General features: G+C 49.0%; 1 protein-coding gene and 1 non-coding gene across 8 annotated transcripts; both read right to left on the reverse strand.

The window, feature by feature from the left end:
- Positions 1-247: 247 nt before the first annotated feature.
- Positions 248-21,635, reverse strand: CHD4 (chromodomain helicase DNA binding protein 4). 7 transcript variants are annotated; one of them, XM_051611294.1, is made up of 40 exons: positions 21,560-21,635; positions 20,350-20,511; positions 18,256-18,383; positions 17,871-18,062; positions 17,352-17,470; positions 16,662-16,903; positions 16,448-16,575; positions 16,174-16,309; positions 15,555-15,736; positions 15,180-15,419; positions 14,160-14,363; positions 13,851-14,056; positions 13,481-13,612; positions 13,079-13,175; positions 12,556-12,747; positions 12,268-12,468; positions 11,235-11,372; positions 9,150-9,271; positions 8,863-9,036; positions 8,401-8,542; positions 7,805-7,936; positions 7,590-7,707; positions 7,257-7,381; positions 6,748-6,985; positions 6,409-6,581; positions 6,073-6,253; positions 5,886-5,972; positions 5,631-5,719; positions 5,411-5,544; positions 4,768-4,912; positions 4,414-4,579; positions 3,946-4,055; positions 3,582-3,714; positions 3,254-3,331; positions 3,000-3,137; positions 2,794-2,902; positions 2,352-2,484; positions 1,212-1,407; positions 922-1,097; positions 248-818 (listed from the first exon to the last, which is right to left on the reverse strand). In XM_051611294.1, exons 2-40 carry the CDS (start codon positions 20,444-20,446, stop codon positions 801-803), a joined length of 5,751 nt encoding a protein of 1,916 aa, XP_051467254.1. In that variant the 5' UTR covers positions 20,447-20,511; positions 21,560-21,635; the 3' UTR covers positions 248-800. The 7 variants fall into 7 exon arrangements, with proteins under 7 accessions (XP_051467254.1, XP_051467232.1, XP_051467220.1 ...); XM_051611272.1 differs by having other exon boundaries at positions 906-1,097; XM_051611260.1 differs by having other exon boundaries at positions 906-1,097; positions 3,582-3,717.
- Positions 4,251-4,386, reverse strand: LOC127380322 (small Cajal body-specific RNA 11). Its single transcript, XR_007888480.1, has one exon. It is a non-coding gene; the product is annotated as a small Cajal body-specific RNA 11 (non-coding RNA).
- Positions 21,636-22,024: the final 389 nt, after the last annotated feature.

Below are 22,024 nucleotides of genomic sequence, written 5' to 3' on the forward strand. Positions count from 1 at the left end.
GGCAGCGTCACGGGCCCGGCCGGAGGCGGAGCCCGGCCCCGGGAGCGGGGCTGGCCGAGCGGGCCCTGCCCGCAGCCCCGGGGGGAGGGAGGCTGCGAGAAGCCGGCCCCAGCAGCAGCAGCAGCAGCAGCAGCGCAAGGAGGCGGAGACGCCGCGACGCGACAGCCCCCTCCGCTGGGTTTTATACCGAGAACTTGGCACCTCAGGAGCAGGGGAAGTCAAGGTACTCAGCCTGCCCTCAACCAAGTAAAATACAAGGAAACTTTATTTTTCAGTTTTACCAAGGTTTTGCTCTGTTTTTCGGATTTTTTTTTTTTTGTCGTTTTGTTTTTTGTCTTCAAGCTGCTTATTAGTGGACAAGTCCGGTCAGTTCTTGTATTAAAAAGGATCTTGATGGAGGTAGCTTTGTCTCTGTCCTGGCTTTTGCTTGGTCTTGCCTGCACACTCATCTCAGTAAACAAACTCAAAATAAAATTAAAAACGAAATCAGGAATTCCAGGAGGCAGCGAGCAACGCAGCCAGGCTCTCCGTGTAACAGACGTGGCACTGCGGCCTCCAGTCACTATGTACAGAGTCCACCAGACACCTCCCTCTCTCCACAGCACACTCCTTGCTCCAACAGGCTGGCTGCAGAGGAAGGAGTTGTTCTTCTCCTCCCAGAGACCTGCACAGCAGCTTCCATGGAGGGAAACAGCACCCAGTCAGGAATGTCAGGCAGAGGGATAGAGTGTGAAGGGGGAGGGTAGGGGAAGGGAGTCACTTCAGCTTGGCCGAGAGGTCAACAGCGCTGGGCCAGGAACTCACTGCTGCTGGGCCACCTGTGGGGCGAGAGAAGGCGCGTCAGGGGGCTGGCAAGTGAAGCCCGGCTTCCCCCCGAGCCCCCCGAGGTAACTCGGTGTACTGACCAGAAGGGGTACGTACTTGTTGTGGGGGTGGGGGCGGGGGGGGCTCAGTGCTGCGGTTGGCCAGCCGGCTGAGGATGTTGCGCTCCGACATCTGGAGACGCACGGCCACGGGGGGGATGCGGGCAATGGTGGCCGGCAGGCGAGTCACATCGGCCTTCATGTCACTCAGCAGCTCCTCCAGCTGCTTCAGAACTGGAAGAGAAAGGGACATCTGTTCAGAGGGAAAAGGGACACCCCGTAGGGAAGAGACCCAGAGGGGACGACCACGCTGGGAACACCTGTCCCACCCATAACACACTGCATTACCTTTGTGCAGCACAGCGTTGGCTGGCTTATTCCCAGCCATTGACTCCTTGGATAGGTGCTGGTGGCTCTCAGCCAGGCATTCCACCTCAGCAAAACGTGTGTTCAGAGCCATAGACGGATGAGACGGGTCTTCGGACATGTTCAGATAGGCAGCTCGCCGCAACTGCTCCTCGATCACCAGTGCTTGCTCCAGGAGCTGCAAGGTGGGGCAGTAATGAGAGTCTTTCAGCAGTTTCCAGGAAAGCAGCCTGTTGGCACCCAATCTCTCTCAATACAGCTCTCCCACTCCCTCATGAAATGAGACTGTGCAGCTGAACCTCCTTTCACCAGCTTCTGTCTGTATCAAGTAAAGCCTCCAAAGCCCAAAACAAGCGAAGGGCTCCATTAAGCTAGGCCAGGCACAAAGAAAAACAGGCTACATCTAGTTCCATAGAAGACTACCATAAATCCTCTAGGATTCTCATGCCTCCTCAAGATTCTTCTCAGAGACGAAGCTGTTTTGTGATTTTACTGCTTCTTCATGGAGCTTTCTCTTCAAACCAAGTGAGAAGTACCCCATGCTACTTGAAGTAAGAGTCTAAAAACTGTTAAGCCTGTCAGGGACATTTGCAGAGATGCATTTGACTCCTGCTGGTGCAGAGCTGATCAGCCAGACTACAGTGAATTGATGCTTTGCCCTAAAACTGAGAACTACACCATGTTTATTTGGGTTGGTCTTAAACTGCCCCCAGACATAAGCTACTGTCACTCCCAAATGGGTTGGGGCAGAGACTGAAGACAACCCTTTCACCAGTCCATCCAGTGTTTCTAAGTTATGTGCAGGCACATGGAGTGCGTTGTAGAACATCAAGCAGAAGCTGTGATGAAACAGCCACTTGAACCTTAAGCCTCCTGCATACCAATTGTTCAGTAACTATTTGAAGAGAGAGCACTGAGCCAAGCTCCCCAACAACACTTCTGCAGCAAAGGGAGCTCCTGTCATGGAGCTACAGCATGATCCCAAGAGATACTGTTTATTTCCCCTACCTAAAATGAAAGGCATTGCAGAAGCCTTTACTTTCTTAAACTCAGAACAGCAAGCTCTTTCTCAGAGGTCCAGCTGGCTGAAAGGCCCTTACCACAATGAACAGAAATCCTTACCTTAAACCTCCTTGCCAAGAACTTATTCTTTATTTCCAGGAAGTTACCCCTGTTCATCTCACCCTTGAAGGGTTCATTGAGGATGGCGTAACGTGGATCATTCTGAATATCCTGCCAACGGGCATAGCCATGACTGAGATGGGATGAGCTCAGGCAAACAAAGGCAGTGAGAACAAGGGAATACACAGCCCAGGCAGATACAGTACTCAAGAGGGGGTGGGGAAAGGGGGTGCAGAGAGGGGAGGAGTAGGAGCCAAGGAAAAGGAATGAGAATTATGTCCTGCTACGTCTTAACTATGCTGGCAGGAAACTCTTCCTCCCACCATCACTTTCACTCTTGTGAAAGAGGATAAAGCACCCTCTCAATGTACTCCAGTCAGGCCCGGGACAGTCACCTCCACCCCAACAAGGGGAGAAAACTGGTTCAACATGGTAAGGATACTTGATAATCCCAGCAAGGAGCCAGTAGTCATGACGCCGATGCCAGATCTCATAGGTCTTCTTTGTGACAGTTGCAGCCCGCTCTTCATTCTGCCACAGGGAGTGCAGTTCTGGAAAGCCAAGAGACACCAGAACAGTTGAAAACTATTTCATGAACACAAGCAGGGGCACACGAACAAGTTCCAAGCATATGAGGAGTTCTTGTACCAGTGAAGCCACCATCTGCTATGTTGAACATGAAGCGCTGCTTTACTGCCTTCTTGTGCCTTTCATCTACTGATTCTTTCAGCATCTCTCCATTCTGCAGCATCACCACATCTCTCTTATCATCATCTTTTTTCTCATCTGTATGCACAAGAAATTGTTAGAAAGAATGTGGCAGATACCATCACCAGCTGGACCCACCAAGGAATCCTTGCAGGAGAAGGGTTAAGGAAGAGAATGGAATTACTGTGACTCACCTTTCTCATCCAGAGTGATTATAGGAGGTTCAGGGGGATTTTCAGTAGGTGCTCTGTCTTCCACCTTCTCCACATCAGCTGCAGGAGAGAAGGAGAACATGAGATGCAGGGGAACATGGCAAGTCCAAGGTTTTGTTCTTCAGCCTGTGAAACCTCATACTATTACCTAACTCCCTGTTCCAAATCCTGAAATAGCCCCACTCATTTACACCTGTTTCTTTAGGATGAAGTGCTAAAGCAAAGACGATGCAACTTTAGAAAATAGTATTTGAGGAGGAGGAGGAATTTATTGCTGTTCAAGGTATTAAATGACCTCCCTTAGAGATACCTTTGCTTTCTACTTCCATTGGCTCATCTGGTCTTTCCTTCACCTCTGGTTCCTCTACTTTTTTTTCATCTGCTTCTGTGGGGTTCACCGGGGATTTTGCTTCCTGTGGTGGTGTCTCCACAGGCTGGGCACACTGCTAAGGACAGAAATCAATGAGAAGCAGGGTAAAGCACTGCATGAAAACAGAAGACAGTCACAGGAGCTTGGAAAGCAAAGATGTACACAAAGCTGCCAGGCCAAGTCTGAGGACCTGAGAATTATCTTTGAATGTCCTTCTGTCTCAGCAGCTGACCAAACACAGAACAGGGGGCAGAAGTGGAGATATTTGCAACTGCGTGAGGCAAACAAGCAACCCAACACTCACCTCCATAGGTACCTCTGTTTCAGTAGCAGAGGCACTGAGCTCTTTCTCTGATTCAGCTGACTCCCCTTGCTCCTTAGCACCAGCTCCTTCTTCTACTTTTACTCCTTCTTCTGTGTATTCCACAGCAAACAAAAGAGGAAGAGAAACAATCAGTAAGGTCTTCCCCCTCACCATTGCCAAGCACATACCTTCTTTGCTCCCACAGATTTGGCCCATGAAAATGGGACCAACACCAGTTAAGATAATACCCCGTTTCTGGCCCACTACAAATGCTGGGCTTCTCTCCTCACTGATGTGAGAAAGCTAGTGTCCTCTCTTGCCTTTAAGGGCTTGCACATGTCTTTGGCAGCCCTCCTAACACAAGAAGTTGATCTGCGTCCACTCCCTAACCCCACCACCACAGCTCTGGTGAGGGGAACAGCCAGGATGAGGTCAGGACGCAGGACTGTGCAAGAGGGAAGCTCTCACCAGGTGGAGGAACAGGGGCAGGTGTATTTGGCTGCGTATCCCCTGGTGTCGAAGGAGTTGGAGTTTTGGGAGAGGGTGAGCTTGGCTGTGAGAGTTTCTTGTTCTCCTCTATCTCTGCCAGCTCTGGCATGCTCCAGCGGCCATTCACATGCTCAAATTCTTGCACCTGCACGAGAGGGAGAGAAAGGTGTACCACTGCAGGAGCCATACAAAGCTCTTCCAGAAGACAGACCACTCAGCACACAACAAAAATAGGTGTGGAAGGAGAGATAACTCGCTAGGCTCAGCACCCCAGGGACTGCAAATTGTATGGAGAGAGAGAGAGAGGGCTACATTGCTCTGCTGGGCACCTACCTTCTTGCGTATAAGTGACATGACCCCTATGCGAGTAAGGACATGCTGCCGAGAGAGACCTTCCCGTGGGACCCCGTCTGCAAAGGTCTCTGCACCATCAGCTCCAGGTTCACATAAATGGCGCATGAACAGCGAGACATAGGCCCTGGAGCAGTTAAGAGACAAGCAATTTAGACTATAAACCAGGTTTGCTGAAGATGTGTGTTATCTGACCCCTTCCAATACGTATGGGAAACCACCCCGAGACTCATATTAACAGAAGTCTGGGGTTCCAGGCTCCTTCAAGGGAGAATTTCCCAACAGAATTACTGCAGAGCCAAGGGAAACAGCTTGCTCAGAGTCTTGAGCCAGAAACAACCATTAACCCAAAAAGGACTCCGTGAGAGCATTCACTACACATTTGCTTGGCCATGCTGCTCCTCTAAAAGCATCTGCTTTTGGTGACTGATGACTCGAGTTCAAGGAAGAGAACTTGGAACAAACCCCCAAGTCTCTCCCAGCTTATACTTCGTTCCCCCAGTAAAGAATCAACTAGTACAATAAGGAAATGTAGTCTCTAAGGAAAGGCCAGAAAAGGCCCGGTTCTCGTTCTTCCCCAAAGGGAATGTTGCCAATCTGCCATCCCTGCCTAACACTGACTCACTTGAACTCTTTTTCTGACTTGCCACGGAGGTCCCTAACAAGCCACTGAGTCGTGAAGGCATCCTGAGGTGGCATTCCATAGCGCATGATAGCATTGAGAAAGGCTTTCCTCTGGCGGGCATTGAAACCCAAGACCTGGAGTGGAGGAGAAGACAGACAGATGTGGCAAGAGCCGTACAGAAGCAGCTAGGATTCAAAATGCTTACCCTGCTACTGCTTACCTCAATGTTCCCTCCCACACGGGCAAGTAAGGGAGGCAGAGGCTTATCCTTATCGTTTCTCAGGCCTTTGCGGCTAGGCCGACGAGCTGCTGGAGAGAGAAATGCAGCTAAGGAGGAGAGACCATGCACAGCATATCGTTGTGGATATTTCACTTGCAGAACAGTACCACAGTGTATCAATCACCTAAATCAAGTCCCAGCTCTTAGCACACTTGGAGAAAACGACCCAGGTACTCTGGCTGCACCAGAACTTACCTTCAGACCTCTCATCAAAGTCCTCATCTCCTTCTTCAGAAGCAACTGAATAGTCTGACTGATTATCTGACTGGTCATCCTGCCAGTCTGAAAGAAAAACAGCACGTGAGCCTGAGACGCTACTCCGTTACTTCCCAGCAACACATACTTACACCCATTTCTCCCTCAGGGTCCTGTGGATTTGTACCTCTATCCTCCTGTGAGCCATCATTGTAGTTCACTTGCTTGCGAATACGTTTGCCCTTGCCCAGATTCCTGGCCAGATCCTCCTGTTGCTGTTCATAATGGTGACGCAGCAGTTTCTCCCAATAATCAGGATCCACTGACTCCTCCTGCTTAATGATCTCCCGCTCAACCTCCTCTTCCTCCTGACACAGACAGGTAACGAATTTGAATCCCTCCATTCCAATCCTCAAGCTGCCTGAGCAGAGATACATCTGCTTGCCTTCAAAAGCATCAGAGTTTAATTTGCCTAATTGACCCTACATCATTTAGCAGAAGCTGACATCCACCTCGTACTCACCCCCATCTCCTCTTCACGAACCACATACTGGGCCACCTTGAAGGAGCTGAGATACTCATTCATGCCCTGAAGTTCTGTATCTTCTGTTTCATCCTGGTTCCGATCCAATAGACGCTCAATTGCTTTGTCATCATAGTGGATGACACTGCTATCCTCACCTTCTTTGTTATCCCCTGAGGGAAGAGCACACAGTTGCTGCATGGATCTCAAGGGACTAGGAGAGAGAAAGCCACTGTAGACCCCCCTGTAGAGCTATAATCAGCACTGCTGCCTACAGTTTCTCACTAAATCAAGAGCCAGACCTCCCAACCTTCTTCAGTTCTGCTCTCAGGCACTCACCCCCCTCAGTAGCCTCATCCTTGAAGAGCTCTTCAGTGCCAAATTTCAGAATGTCATCAAGTTCCTGTTTGGACATGGAGCCTGTCTTGGATCCCAACCCTGGTCTCACTACCAGGTGAGTCAGCATCATTTTCTTCTTGGCCACCTGTGTGATACGCTCCTCCACCGAAGCCCTTGTCACAAAGCGGTATATCATCACTTTCTTGTTCTGTCCAATTCTGTGCGCACGACTGAAGGCCTAGAAAAGAGGGGTGCTCAGCACAGCCTGCAGCTACACAAGAAGCAGTCTGATACACCCTGCCTACATCCACAAGTTTCCCACGTTGGCTCTTAACATTAGTAAAGGCTGAGCCCTGAAAGAGCCATTGGCTATTTCACTTCCCATCTCTACCCACCTTCACTGCTGTCATTTTGGCTATTTCTAGAGGGGAAGTCACACATTCCTTCACTCCTCCTGGTTATTTCGCTTCCCCTCTTACTCCACAGTGAGTAATTTCATTCAGACTCACCTGGATATCATTGTGAGGGTTCCAGTCTGAATCATAAATGATCACAGTATCTGCTGTGGCCAAGTTAATACCAAGACCTCCAGCTCGAGTTGAAAGCAGAAAGCAGAACTGCTGAGCACCAGGAGCTTAGATAAAAGGAGAGAACAAAAGTAATCAAGGGAGAGTGCACTACTCAAACAATAATCTATCCCACATCACTCAAGGGGGAATCACCACTCATTTAAGATCCCACTAGAGCAATGGAAAACTTGGGCCATGGCAATCCCATGTTGACTTCTAAGCACATACAAAGCAACAGTTTTCATCTTGCAAAGCAAACAGGAGGTTCCATACCATTGAAGCGATCGATAGCCTCCTGACGCATGTTTCCTGTGATTCCTCCATCAATACGCTCGTATTTGTACCCTTCATGTTCCAAAAAGTCTTCTAGAAGGTCCAGCATTTTAGTCATCTGCGTATCAGAACACCAGCAAAAAAAAGGGATACCAGATCAACAAGCACCTTCCTCAGAAAGGGAATTCCCAACTTTAGGGTTTTTCCCCATATACCTGAGAGAATATGAGCACCCTGTGACCTCCTTCCTTAAGGTTCTTCAACATCTTCTGGAGCAGCAACAGCTTTCCAGAGGCTCGAATAAGAGCACTACCATCATACATGCCATTTGGCATTTTTGGAGCTTCCTGAGAAGAAAAGGAGAAAAGTAGGGGGTGGGGTGAAGGAAGAAAACAGCTTGAAGGGATGTAGCTTGGTCTCAGTCCCTAGCTGTGTGCATCGGATGCTGACTCACATCTGGCAATTTAGCATAGCCCAACCACAATGTGCAGCACTACTGATATGAAACAGTGCTACCCTGTGCCTCTTCTCTTGCAATTTTACTCCTAAATGCCCTCCTCTTTCTTACTGACTTAGCCTCTACTCTTACTGTCTTCAACATCTTGTGCAATCCACAAGATAGCTCCTACCTGTCTGTCATACAAAGAGAGCGGAAAAGGAAAGGCTTTCCAGCATGTTGAGTCTACATCAAGACAGGATGAAAAAACATAAGCAGAGAGTTAGGAAGCGGAATCCCTCCATGTTTCAGTAGAGCTAAATGGCTCCCTGAGAGCAGGGAGTTTACTTATACAGAGTAAGTGACTGAACATACCATAGCAGCAACAGGGAAGAGGTAGGGGTGATTACAGCACTTCTTCAGATCCATCACAACATTGAGCAAGGAGACTTGGTTACCACCACCCCGTGCATTCAGTGCCTCAAAGTTCCTTGTCAAAATGTACTTATAATATTTCCTGAAAAGACAGCAAACAGAACAACTCAGACACCCCTCATGAGAATGACTAACACACTCTCTAGCTAACTCTGCACAGCTCCTGGCATTACCTGCCAGCTACCTAGGCTCTGCCAGTTTCCTTCATTGATGCTTTATCCCTTACATCAGAGCATAGAATTAGACCTCCCCTCTGCTACAGTGGCAGCAGGAAATCTCCCTCCTATCCACTGTGTAGAAAACCCCATCTTGAGGATGAGGCTGTTTCAGCATCCTCATTGAAACAGCTGAACAGAGCAACACTAGTTCAACAGCAGGTGCTCTCTTCATCCTCACACTCACTTCTGCATGGGGCTTAGCTCCACTCTGACAATAAGCTCAGTCTTAGATGGCATATTCTTGAATACATCAGCTTTGAGACGCCTCAGCATGTGTGGGCCCAGCATGTCATGCAGCTTCTTGATCTGATCTTCCTTGGCAATATCTGCAAACTCTTCTAGGAAGCCCTCCAAGTTACTGCAGAGAAACAGACATTCAGCAAAAGCCACAAAGGCAAAAGGAGAAACAAAGAAAAACGAAGGGGATGGGAGTGACAAGACAGGCAGTCTGACTTGCACTGCAAGACATACTGGAATCTCTCTGGTGTCAGGAAGTTCAGCAGGTGGAACAGTTCTTCCAGGTTGTTCTGCAGGGGAGTTCCTGTAAGCAGCAGCTTGTGCTGGAGGGAGTAACCATTCAGCACACGGAAGAACTGGGAAGTAGAGAACAGGGAAGAAATGGTGAGGGGAAAAAAACCTACAGAAACATGTCAAAGACTTAAGTCACAGGCCTACAAAAAAAATTTCTCCCAGGAAAAGTTACACCAAGCTAGGGTTCAGTTTAGATCACATCAGCTGTTTGGGCAGGAGCTCCAAGGAGCTGACATTCCAGTCAGGGTCACTAGACTGGTCTCATTTGGATCATTGTTCTGCATAACTAAAGCATGACTACAGTAAATCCAACAAGCTATCAGGTGCTGGTAGGTTCCTTTGCTCTTAAGTTACAAGCTCTTTCAAACCACAAATCATTTACAGACTGCTATACTATGTACTTTTTCCTTGCTAAATCAGTGTTCCACACTCTTAGGATTACAGAGTCTTGAGAACTGCAGAAATGGCTAAGTCACTGTTCCTATTCATATCAATCCTGGCAGTGTTTCAGAGCTCTGAACAAGCAGAGGAAAAAAAGTGTATTTAAGGTAATTTATCGTGGTTTTCACAATAGTGAAGTAATACCAGACAGAGGCAGTGGGCAGTTCAAGGACTGAACTGAAAAGCACAACTATACCATGTTCACCAGCACAAACTGACAGTAAATCAGTCATTTATTTGAGCCTGGCCATTATTTTGCTTATTTCACACTTGGCATGATAAGAGGACAAACTTAATGGAAGCAGCTTGTACTAGATGGGGAAAAAACTCACAAGATAAACCCACCACCACTTATGCCTTGGTTATTACACCAAAAGGATTCTTTTAGTGGGCTCCATGGGGATTTACCTTTCTGTAGTTACAGTCAAAAACCATTCTCATTTTGGGATCAAGTTACTGATGATAGCTGCAAAACTTTGGTAGATAATGACAATCTGTTAACAAGTGTCTGATAGATCACTTTGTAGCAAAACACTTGAAATTGTCCTTATGGGACAGGAAACCACACTAGAAAAAGGTAGATTCAGTGGTTGTGGTGGATAATTGATTGTAGTTATTAGTCATAGTGTAACCCTGATCTTTTACATCCCCATTAAATTAATGAGTATTAATAGCAAGCATTCATTACTACTTAAAATCATTGCAAAGCTAAGCATGGAATGGCATCCAGTCCTAGTGCCTATAATAAAGAAAGGTCCGGAAACTGGACGGCAAGCACAGCTGTGGTATCTCTGAAAGATGCCTCACATCAAGATCCAAAAAGCCAAAGACATTTAGACACCAAAAAAAAAAAAAAAAGAGATCAAGAGGCAATTTTGTCTTACAGAGTCTCCAAGAACCTATAAAACCAAGTTTCCAATCACAATTGGTTTCAATGTACTAAGCACTAGAACCCAGCTGAAGACAGACAAATTGAGGTACAAGGGCTTAAGGAGGGGCTGGATTAAGGGAATTCAGTCAAGTCTACTGAATTGAAACAAGCTTAAAGGAGCTGCCTCATATAAAAGCAGCTATATGGCTTTCAACATACACCCAGGCATTTTTAAACACCTTTGCACACCTCTCCTGTTTCTGTACCATCTAATTAGTTCTGCTACAAAGCTAGATTAATGCAGAGAGCAAGCCTACTCTGGAAGCAGAATAATTGTGCTCACGCAGCTTGTTTGATGCTCAGTATGGCAAACCTCTCCAGAATACAGGTGGTGCAGATATATGATCTGCTTTCAGAGAAGCCAGTTTGTATTCAAGAGCAACAATGACATTCAGGTTTTTCTGTCTTCCACCAGTCACCTACTCATCCAGCAAGAAAGCTGTTTTAACCGGTGACACATAAAAACCCAAAGTTATTAGCAATGATAACCAACCTCCAGAGGAAGGCTGTTTTATTTGGATTTTTTTTAATAATGCATCAAGTTTACCACTGAACTCATGACTAAGAGTTGGCAAACTGAAGTGCTTCTGAACACTGCTCATTCCCCCCTGCAACATAAGCCATGCTTATAAACCATCTGTGCATCTCTGTACCTTAGACTGATTGTTCTTCAGTCTGTGAGCTTCATCCACAATGAGGCAGGCCCAGTCAATAGAGCCCAGTATGGCCATATCAATTGTGATCAGTTCATAAGAGGTGAGGAGCACATGGAACTTCACAGCAGCCTCCTTCTGCAAAGGAAAAGGATGGACGTGGTAACAGGGTAAGGGAATGCTCCAGGACAAAATACATGCAGTGTTATTCTGATGAGCCCCGGTCAAACAGCACATCAATAACCTTTCACACCCACAGTTTCCTGTCACAGGATTCAAAATGCTACACAAACCATTGCAGTCTTCTAATCCCCCACTTCTTGCTCAACACATATAATTCTCCTCAACCCCCTCAGGACAGTTGTCAGATATTGTAACAGAGAAGTTGAACAAATAAGCAGCATGTTAGGGGAATGAAATCTGGAGAAAAGCAGCTCATCAAAAAGCTAAGATTTAAATGATAAGGAGTTCATAAGGGAACTTTATTTTACTGTTAGTACTCAATGCAGTTCAATTTCAAGGGAAGCAAAGGAGTCTGTGTCTCTGCCACTGGAAAAGTTTAGCTCTCATCTTGCTCTTAGTAGGAAGACAAGCTGCATAAAGGCCAGCCACCTAGGCCAGGCTCTTGCTTCCTGACTGGGCACAGAGTGAAGTTTCTCAGATCTCTCTGTCAAGCCAGTTCCTCAGAAAGATTAACAAGTTCATACTTTCTTGTATGTTTGTCTTTTCATAGAACAGCAATTCTGATACTGCCTTAGATCTGTAGAAGTGATACACAACTTCAGATTAAGCAGGAAAGATACAGGGACTTGCCTACTATTACCTTAGTCAACTCTTTTTTCCCAGTACTGAATTAGTTCAGACTGGTAGGAGGTGTTTAAACAGTCTAGAGCAGGAGTCTAAACACCCACTAGTCATTAATTTGCAGTTATTTCCCCTTGGAAACTACAAGCATGATCAGTTCCCAGGGACATCAGAGTATCTGAATCTCAGCTGCTTCAGCTCAGGCTTGCATTACAGCAGAGTTATGTACCTTCATTCTGGATGCTTTTTTGCCTCCACGTATGGCATTATCCTCAAAAGTGAACTCATTTTCACGGATGATGGCCCGACTGTCTTTGTCACCAACATAGGTCACTACGTACATATCTGGGGCCCACATCTCAAATTCTCTTTCCCAGTTGATGATTGTGGACAGGGGGGCACTCACCAGGAAGGGACCTTTTGAGTGGCCCTATGAATAGAATCAGTAAGAGCATTAGATGAATGCAACCACCAACACAGGCAGAATGTGGCTGGGCAGCGATCTCCCAGTTCTCACCTCCTTATATAAGGAATAGAGGAACACAGCTGTTTGCACAGTTTTTCCCAGACCCATTTCATCAGCCAAGATTGTATCTGTGCCCTGGGCCCAAGAGAAGCGCAGCCAGTTCAGTCCTTCCAGTTGGTAGGGATGCAAGGTCCCTCCTGTTACATCGAGGTACTCGGGTTGCCGGTCATATTTCACTGTTGGCTACAACAGAAAGAAGGAAGAGCTGAGATCCTTTACCTAAGACAGCTACCAAGACCTTTCCCAGTCAGCCATATATTCCCCAGTGCACACCAGACCTCACAGATGACAACCAGATTCCCAAATGGCTGAAAGGTATCCACCAAGAACTGTTGTGTTTTTTTTTTTTTAAAACCCTTTCACCAAGAGGCAGCCAGTCTCTGACCCAAGGGACAAAGTGGGCCTTTCCCTGCAGACACTATAACCCATCTTCACTCTTGTTTTATTTACCTGCCTCCCACCCCCAAATAAGTAGTGATATTAGATGGCTCCTAAGCAATAAATAACAACTTACATCTACTGTGGGAGTCTCAGGGGGCCTTTCCAGCTTCCGCATCTTCACTTTCTTTAACTTCTTACCAGGCCTACCCTCTTCACCTCTCATTAGCTCCCTGTGCAGAGACAGTCCCAAAAACATGAAAGTTTAATGGCTTTTGTAATAGATAAAGGGAAAACTAATGCAAAAGAATAGGAGGGCAATCACCCAACTCAGACAGGCTCAAGAGAACAGTGCTGGAGCCTTCCTGAACTGGTGGAGAGGCACAAGGGCCCTGGCCCAAGGGAATAAGAAGTCATCAAGAGAACTACTTCATGGCTATCTCCATATATTATTCCAGCCACTGCTAGGGGATGACATACTCCACCATTTTCTCTATAGGGAAGGGAAAGGAACACAACCTCTGGATACCTCTCCTACCTGTGATTCCAGTAGGCTTGCTTGTAGAGGTCATAATCTTGGATATCCACATCTTCACTTTCCCAGGATGCCTGGTCATAGGGTAGGTCTCTCCATTTAATCAAATAGTGGACATTCCCCTTCTTATCCACACTGCAGAATAAACCAGTACATTTTAAGCACAGTGAATTGACAGTATTCACCCAATCCACTCAAATGTGAGAGAAGGAAAGGGTCCCTTAATGAAGGAACAGAAAACAGAAGAACAATGCTTGTCATACCCACAAAAGAACTCCCACTGTTTCCTCCAGCCCTATTGCAGTCTAGCTCATCCACTCTCCTAGCCTTGCTTAAGGTCTTGGTTGAAAATCCTCTTTGCTATCTCCCCTACCTATGATTAAGGATCCTGTGGATCATCATCCACTCAGGCTTGATCCCGTATCGATAGAAGCGCTCCTCCATCTCAGCGTACTTGGGGTCCTTGTTCTTTCTCTTCCGGCTTTTCTCCTCTTCCCCTCCAAAGTCCCCTGAGGGTGGCTCATCCATATCATTTTTGCGTTGGTAGTTTCGAAACATGACCTGGCAGTGCAGCTCCAGCTGGAGCGAGGACAGAAACAGTTAGTACATGTTTCCCTCCCTGGCTGTCCAAAATATCTCTTGACTATCCACCCTGATGACATGGTTAGAGTCTTTCACTCACCTGCAACTCTGACACCCAAGAGCAGTGCCAGTAGGACATGCCCTGCCATTTGACAAAGAACTGCCTCTCAGGCCGACCCTCCAGAGGCTTAGGAGGAGGAGCATTAGGGTCTGCATCAGGTGGACGTGGTGGCGGGGGGCCAACTGGGGGCTGACCCCATTTCCAGATCAAGATCTTCTGCACCTTTCCTTTCAAAGCTGGGCACTGAGGAGTTAAACACAGCTTGTTACATCAGAATGCACATGCTCTAACACACAAGCGCTGAGGACTAGAAACACTGTAACAGTTCTCTTCCTTAGTTATAAGCTTTACTACACAAATGGAATTGGCTTTTTGGGCTTAGAACCTTTCATCTGCTTATCTCAAGCATTTCTCCAAGCTCTTTTTTTTTCTCTAGTACTGACAAATTCCAAACTGAACTCAGTATCTCAATATAATTGTCTCACCAAGGCCACACCAATTCAGAAATTCTATGTGAAATACAAAAATCGTGAAGCTTCATGTGCCCAATAGTCAATCCAACCACAACTTTAATGAAAGTTTGCTGTAGAGCAAAGGTAATGAAACTTCCCTGTAGTTCTGAAGAGGTTTTTTGGTTCAATATCTGAGAAGTCCTTATCACTTAATGAAAGCACCTAACACCATTTATAACACTTAATTTCCAGAACTTCCTAAAAAAGTGTGACATGTGTCCCAACCATCTACTAAGAAAGGGCTTGGTATTACATAGTCTACAGTGCAAAAAACCTGTTTGGCTCAGCATCAGTTCAAGATATGTTATTAAACACTGCATACATACAGAATCCAGTAAAACTAAGCACCCTGGACTCAAAACTTCCCAATCAACCAGGCACAATCCAGCCACAAAGAGCCCAGCCTCCATGTTCTGTGACCAAAGCGTGAGAAGCTATTTGAGTCTTCGGAGGACTAAGCACTTCCAGGAAAATAGGATGATCCAAAGGGATTAGATCAATCATCTCCTGTGGCAATAGGAGGAGAATGGTACTAGCAGAAACTCACAGTGCAGCGAGGACACAGCCACTCTCCGTTGGGAATCTCTGGCAAGGGAGGGTTGAGACAGTGGATGTGATACGACGAAGGGCAGGCATCGCAGCACAGCAGCTCTCCTCCATCCTTGCAGACTCTACAGAACTCCATATGATGGTCATCTTCTTCCTCAGCATCCCCCACAACATCCTCCAGGATTTCCTCACCTTCAGAGTTATCTTCCTTCGCTTCCCACTGAATGCCCTCTTTTTCCTACAGGAGAGGGAAATGGGAAGACAAAAATCACACATTTATGATTATTTTATCACCACAGAAGAGCGGCCCCAAGTCACCTGACACCCCTGCTCCACAATCTCTTGTGGAGTTGGAGGAGAACCAGTAACTCACACAGTGTGGGCAGCTCCACTTGCCCTCTGGGGCTTTCTCCATGTCTGGGTCCAGGCAAACCATGTGGTAGGCACGAGGGCAGGTATCACACAGTATAATTTCTCCTCCCTGCTGGCACACCTCACAGTAGTCCTGGTGATCAGTCTCATAGCCATCCACAGCCACTGTAGAGTCCTCCTCACCTGCAAAGGGTGGTGAGGAGTTACGGCAAAATAAACTTGTAGGTACAAGCTTCTTACAGCAAGGGAAGGTGCTCTCCCAACAGCCTATGTAGTAATAGAGAGATGTAGCATACAAAATTCTTGCTCTAAGTGAACAGGGCAGGGTGCAAAAGCTGGAACAAGAGTAAAATGAGTCCCTTTGTGCCTCCATCCACCCATGGAATTTAAGGTGTAGCTGAGGCCAGGAAAACTCAGCACTGTGTCTGTTTCCCTATTAAGGGGACAAAGGCCTTCTGAGCAACTTTCCCTTACTAAAAATCCTATCAGGTTCTTAATTCACAAACAATTCTCCTCCCTCAAGTATGCTGTTAAATGCCCAGATTCCGCACAGATGTTCCTCTAACCTTTTTCCACACTTAGCTGCACTTCTGTCCCCACCTGACAGCAAGCACCAGTACCTTTCTTCTTCTTTTTCCCAGCTTTGAGTTTTTTGCGGCTGCGGCTGCTACGGCTTGTAGATCCGTCTGAAACAGAGTAGCTGTTGATGCTGGCATCATCAAAGTCTGACTCCACATCCAGGTCATCATCTTCACTCTGAGGTAGGCACAAAACAACAGCTATGCTACTCAGGCACACGTGCTGTGGGCAGCCACCAGACACGCGTCCCAGCGTTTCTAGCACATCATCACCACCACCTCCTCCTCCTCAGGTCAAAGCAGGAGCATCACTTACCGATGATCTTTTACGCTTGGAACCAAATCCTCCCAGTTTGATTTTCAAAGGTGCCACCTTCTTTGTTTTAGGTTTCTTCATATCAGGAATACGAGGACTGGCCTTTGGCTTCCGTCGGGCATTGGGTCCTGAGAACAGAGGAGCCTGCAAGTGAGGAGGACTATTGCCTTGACACCACTCACCCTGTAACACTCTGCCCAGCTCTTCCTCTCACCTTTGCCCTCCTTTGTCTTGGCTTTCCTGAGTGGCACGTCTACAGGGGGCTGTGGCAGGACAGCATCCACATTTGTCACCATACTCTCCACTACTGCAACAGCTGCAGCTGCAGCAGCTGCCACAGATGCACCTGAAATTCCCTTGAAGGGGTTGTTTGTGCTAAATTCCCTCCATTTGGCTCCCAGTACCATCATCATCTTCGACACTGCTATTTTAGGATTCTTGGCTGCAATAAGTGGCCTGCAGACAGTTAAGGAAGGAAGGGTTACTGAATCACCCTGAAATCTCTCTCTCATTATTCCTCCCTACTGCCGCCACCCCTATCAGCACCTCTATCTCAAACTACATTCCTTTTTAATCTCTGATCTCAAGAGCCAATGAATCACTCCACACCCATCCTTCCTACTATGTAGAGGATGCAAATGATCAGAGGATTGGAAAGTGAAATGAAATTTAGAATACTAGGGAAGAAAGGGGACTGGGAGGGAGGACTTGCATCATCTTGATCACTGAAAACAAACAAAGAGATGTGGTTCAATTATTGTAGTGTTGCTTCAGTTTGATACTCTAAGAAGGACAACAGTACTAGTCTCTAGTGTGCCTTGAGGTTCCAAAATCAAGGAACCTAGCCTTGTTGCATCTCTTTTTTTTACTTCACAGTCCTTCCAAGTGCAGACTTGCAGTTCACCTGACAAACTGGCTGAAGGCTTTGTAGTTGGTAAGAGTGCGGTAATCCTCCTCGGTGAAGATGTGATCAATGTCCTCCATGCCCCAGTCCTCCAGGAGCTGAGCAGATGACTTTGGCTCCTGCACAAAGAGAGTTGCCGCTTTGTTGTCGAAAACGCTCTAGTTCTACTGTATGGGAAAGAGCTGAACTTCCAAACATCTACAGATGATCCAGTGGGTCAGGACGGGTGTGTTTCCACTCCATCCCACCCCCACCCACTTATCACTGCCACAGGACACAGCCTCATTGGATCAGTGGAGGTGGGAAAGTCTTTGGGATTCAATACACATTCTAGGCGTGTTTAAGGGAGAAGAGGGAAAGAAATGAATGGCGGGAAAATGGTCAAGCCAAGCAGGTCTAGCAAAAGGAGGTTGAACAGCCCCATCTCCATGTGCCATCACAAACGGAGAGCACAATGATCCCCAAAAGTCAGATACGTGGGAATGAGGAGCAAGCACAGTCAGCAGGGCAGTTTCTCACCTTTGAGTCATCATCTTCTTCCTCTTCTTCCTCCTCCTCCTTGCGCTTGGCTTTGTTTTTCTTCTCCTTCTTGGGCCCTAATTTCTTCTTTTTCTTCTTCCCAGGAGTGTAGTCACTGCCCTCACTATCAGAGCGCAGAACCTCCTCTTCTTCCTCCACAAACTCATTCCCCTCACCAGAGCTGTCCCCCAGCTGGGGAGGGAGGGAGAGAGAAGATCAGGCAGCTGTGAGAAAATACCCTGGATAAGCACTAGACACCACATTCTCCCCAGACTCTAGAGGGTTCACACAAAGGATTGAGCCATAGGCCAACAACAACAGTAAGCACCCTCACCCCACACGTCCGTATTTTAGAGTGTGACCTTAGGCATCCTTTCCTCCTTACCTCCTTCTTCTGACGCTTGCTGAGCTTGGGCACTTTGGGTTCCTTCAGTTTCTTGGGCTTCTTCTTCTTCTTGATTTTGGGCGCCTCAGCCTCCGACAGAAGCTCTTCTTCTGGCTCTTCTTCAGGCTCTGGAAGGGAAGAGACAATATGTCTATTTCAAACCCCACAGCATAGCCCACTTCTCAAAGAGATCGCTCCACCTTTCTACTTCTTGTTACCTACCAACATAAAAGGGTTTACAATTGCTTGCTCTGTTGCTGTTCACAACAGATCCTAGGTAATCATAAATTACTACTGCACATGTTTTCCCCCTCCTCTCAACACCACCCATTTCCACAATACTCCTTCCCTAAGCAGAGCTGCACTCAGATCTGGGGAACCAGAAGTTTGCCATAACCCAACAAGAAGAGGAAAGAACACAGAATAGATGACCACATCTAAAGGAGAAAAAAACGGTGAATACATTTGAGAACCTCACATTGATACTGCTCCAGGCCATGGGTCTCCAGGAAAGAAACCCACAACTGCCTAGCCACTTGGGCAGTACAGAGCACCCTACAGTACAAAACACAGGCCAGTAAGCCACTACTTGTCTACGTCCGTGAGAAATTTGCTACTCAGCAACTCTATTCCAATCTGGATTTGACACAACCTTCCCCCAACCTCTCCCCTCTGTGCCAACAGCTAGCAGGCTCGCTGCCTGGCCAGAGGAACACACGCCAGCTCCCCACCATGCACACTCCCATCTGTGCACCCCCCTCCCTGCCTGCCCCCCGCCCTAGGGACAGGGGCAGCCAGCCAGCCCTTCTTCCCTTTGTGGCAGGCTGCGGGAGCAGCCCAGCCACCCGCCCTTCCCCACCGCCCCGCCCACCACACACAGCCAGAGTCACTCCTGCCTCCAAGGGAAAATGGCCTCCTGACCACAGGAGCTGGGCAGGAGGGAGGAAGCCACAGGTCAGAGGAGCTAACACAGCCAGGGACGAAGCAGGAGAGGTCGAGCTCTCAGACCTGGGGTCCTGTGCCTGGCCCTTGCCATATTCCCAACTGATGGATGTCTCCTTGGCTCCTGCGGTCCTGAAACACCAGGTCCTTCAAAGATCCCACCTCTTCTTCTCCCCCAGGTTTTGACTTAGAGTCCCACTTTTCCAAGGTACTACCCAAAGCTCTCCTGTTTGCAGGGATTTTAACAGTTTTTCCTTCATCAAGTCTCCTTACAGGGCTTGCTGACAGTCCCCTTCTGCCTAAGATTTCAGAGGTGCCAGAAAACTCCAGAGCCAAAGCTTATGAAAAAATGCCAAACCAAAAACCCATACCACCACTTTCCAGCTACAACGTTTTCTCATATGACACTACAACACTACAGCATAAGTTAAGAGGAAAACTTAAATTTGTCTTACAACCCAGCACATCAGGATATACACTAATTCTTTTTCAGAAGGAAGCAGAGGATCCACACGTAGATGCACAGAGCAAGTCATCAACAACAGCAGCAGCAAAAAAACCAAGACAGAATAGTACCCAGGGCTCTAACCCAGGTCTCACATTGATGAGGGATGCAAACACAAGGGAAAAGGCAAGGTAAAAAGACTACAAGAAAAGAGAAGGTGAGCAAGCAGCAAAGAGAACCACAAGAAATCTCAATAATTGGGTGTGGTGATGAAGGAAAGTGGGTCACACAACAGCCCAGGGCATTTTGCTCTGGATGTCAGCTGGTCCGAGTTCCCAGATGAAAGAAAGCCAGGTCCCTTGCCCTTTCACATACTACCCCACTCCCCATTCACAAGATGTGAAACTGGCAGGCACTGCGGTGCCCCATCAGAACAGGGCACTCACTCTGCCTCCACCCCTTACACTTCCTTAAAGCACAAACCCCAACGGCCTGCAACAAAGTCAGCTCCACCTGACACAAAGCCACGGGCCCTGGGCTTTGAAGTAACCCTAGGACTCGGGATATCAAAATCAAAAACATATACATGACTTGTAGTACAAAAAAAAAAATCAATTCCACTCCCTGGGACATAATGTATTTCACACACTTAGCTTGAGACCAGCATTACCCCCATTTCACATGCATGCCCTGCAGGCTCTCCATACCTGGGTGCGGGGGCATAGTGTTGTTCAACAGGATCTCCATCTCATCATCATCACTGCCCCCCGAGCACGGTGATGGAGATCCAATGCCCGACGCCATGTCCTCCAACCTGGGGGAGGCCTGGGCTTATGCAGGGTGTCGTCTTGTTGCCAGTCCAGCCAGTACTTCATTGAGAAGAAGAAGAAAGTTAGAGCAGCCCTGAACTCCTTTTCCCCAAGTAACAGTGCTACTCAGAGGATCTGTGAGAAAGCTTCCACTGCAACTCTGCTGAATTTGGAGCCCGCAGATCATAGAAACACTGGCAGCAAGAATCAGCTAAGAGTTTTGATGAAGCAGGCTTTGAAGACACTAGATATTGAACTGAGTCAGCAACTCATCTCTGGCGAGGAAGCCAGAACAGCTGTCCTATAGGAAAATCCTCCCGTCCTCTGCAGCCAGCCGCCCCGGGTTATTTCTACCTGGGGCTGAGAGGCGGCGCCGAGGCAGGGAAGGCAGCTGCAATTCGACAGGGACCTGGGGCTAGCCGGGACGCTGCCAGCGAGCCGCGGCAGGGAGGCCGGTAACGGCGGAGCGCGGCGGACCCGGCAGGGCCGACAGTCCCGAACCGGCCTGCCCAAACTTGGCGCGCCAAGCCCGCTCTGCAACCGCGGCGGCCTCCTCCTCCTCCTCCCGCCCGGCACAAAAGGCAGGCAGGCAGGCAGGCAGGAGGGGAGGAGGGCCGTCCGCCGGCAGCCCCGCTCCGCCGCCCCGCAGCCCCGCTCGGCTGCCCGCCGCCCCCGCGCCCCCGCCCGGAGCGGGGCTGCGCGGCACAGGGCGGGGGCGGGGTGTGTGTGTGTGTGTGGGGCGGGGGGGGGGGCAGCGGCTCGGCGGGGCTCGGTCTCCCGGGCGGGGGCGCGGGGCGGGGCCGGGGAAGTCCGGCTGGCATGCGGCGGAGGGGCCGCCTCTCCTCCGCGGGGCTCCGGCCGGGGCTGCGGGGCGGCCGCTCCCCGGCGCAATGCCGGCTGGGGGAGGGGGGACGGGGCGGGGGGGGGCACGTCCTGCGGCCGCCCGGGCAAGGGGACGGCGCGGCCCCGGACGGACGGACGGACGGGGAGGTGCGGCCGGGAGCGAGGGGGTGCTAGGGGTGCTGGGGGGGAAAGGCGCCCGCCGGCAAGGACGCCCCAAGAAGCAGCGGAAGGCCCTGCCCGCCCTCGTCCCCTCCCGGCTCCTCACCCGGCTCCAGACCCCGGCTCCTTGCTCGCCGCTGCTGCTGCTGCTGAAGGGAAAATGGCTCCCGCCCCGGCACCGCCTCTTAAAGGGGAAAAAAACTCGGCCAGGCCCCGCCCCACTCCCGCCTCCATCCCATAATATGCCCCTGGACCCCGGCGATAGGCCCCGCCTCCGTCTCCTTAGCAACTGCCCCCCCCCAAGCCCAGAAACATCCCATAATACTCGCCCTCCCCTCAGAACTTCCCACTCACTGCCCGGCCTGGCATCCCATAATAATAACCCCTCCCGCCGGGAACATCCCATAATACGCGCACACACAGACTCCCCCCCGATAAACATCCCATAATACTCCCCACGCTCGCACCCCTTCGCTCCGGGATCCCATCAATACCCGCCCCCCCCCCCCCCCCCCCCCCCCCCCCCCCCCCCCCCCGACCCTGTGCCCGGGAACCCCCCGGGGAAACGGGG

Source organism: Apus apus, chromosome 1 (assembly GCF_020740795.1).
Source record: "Apus apus isolate bApuApu2 chromosome 1, bApuApu2.pri.cur, whole genome shotgun sequence".
NCBI classification, from domain to species: domain Eukaryota; kingdom Metazoa; phylum Chordata; class Aves; order Apodiformes; family Apodidae; genus Apus; species Apus apus.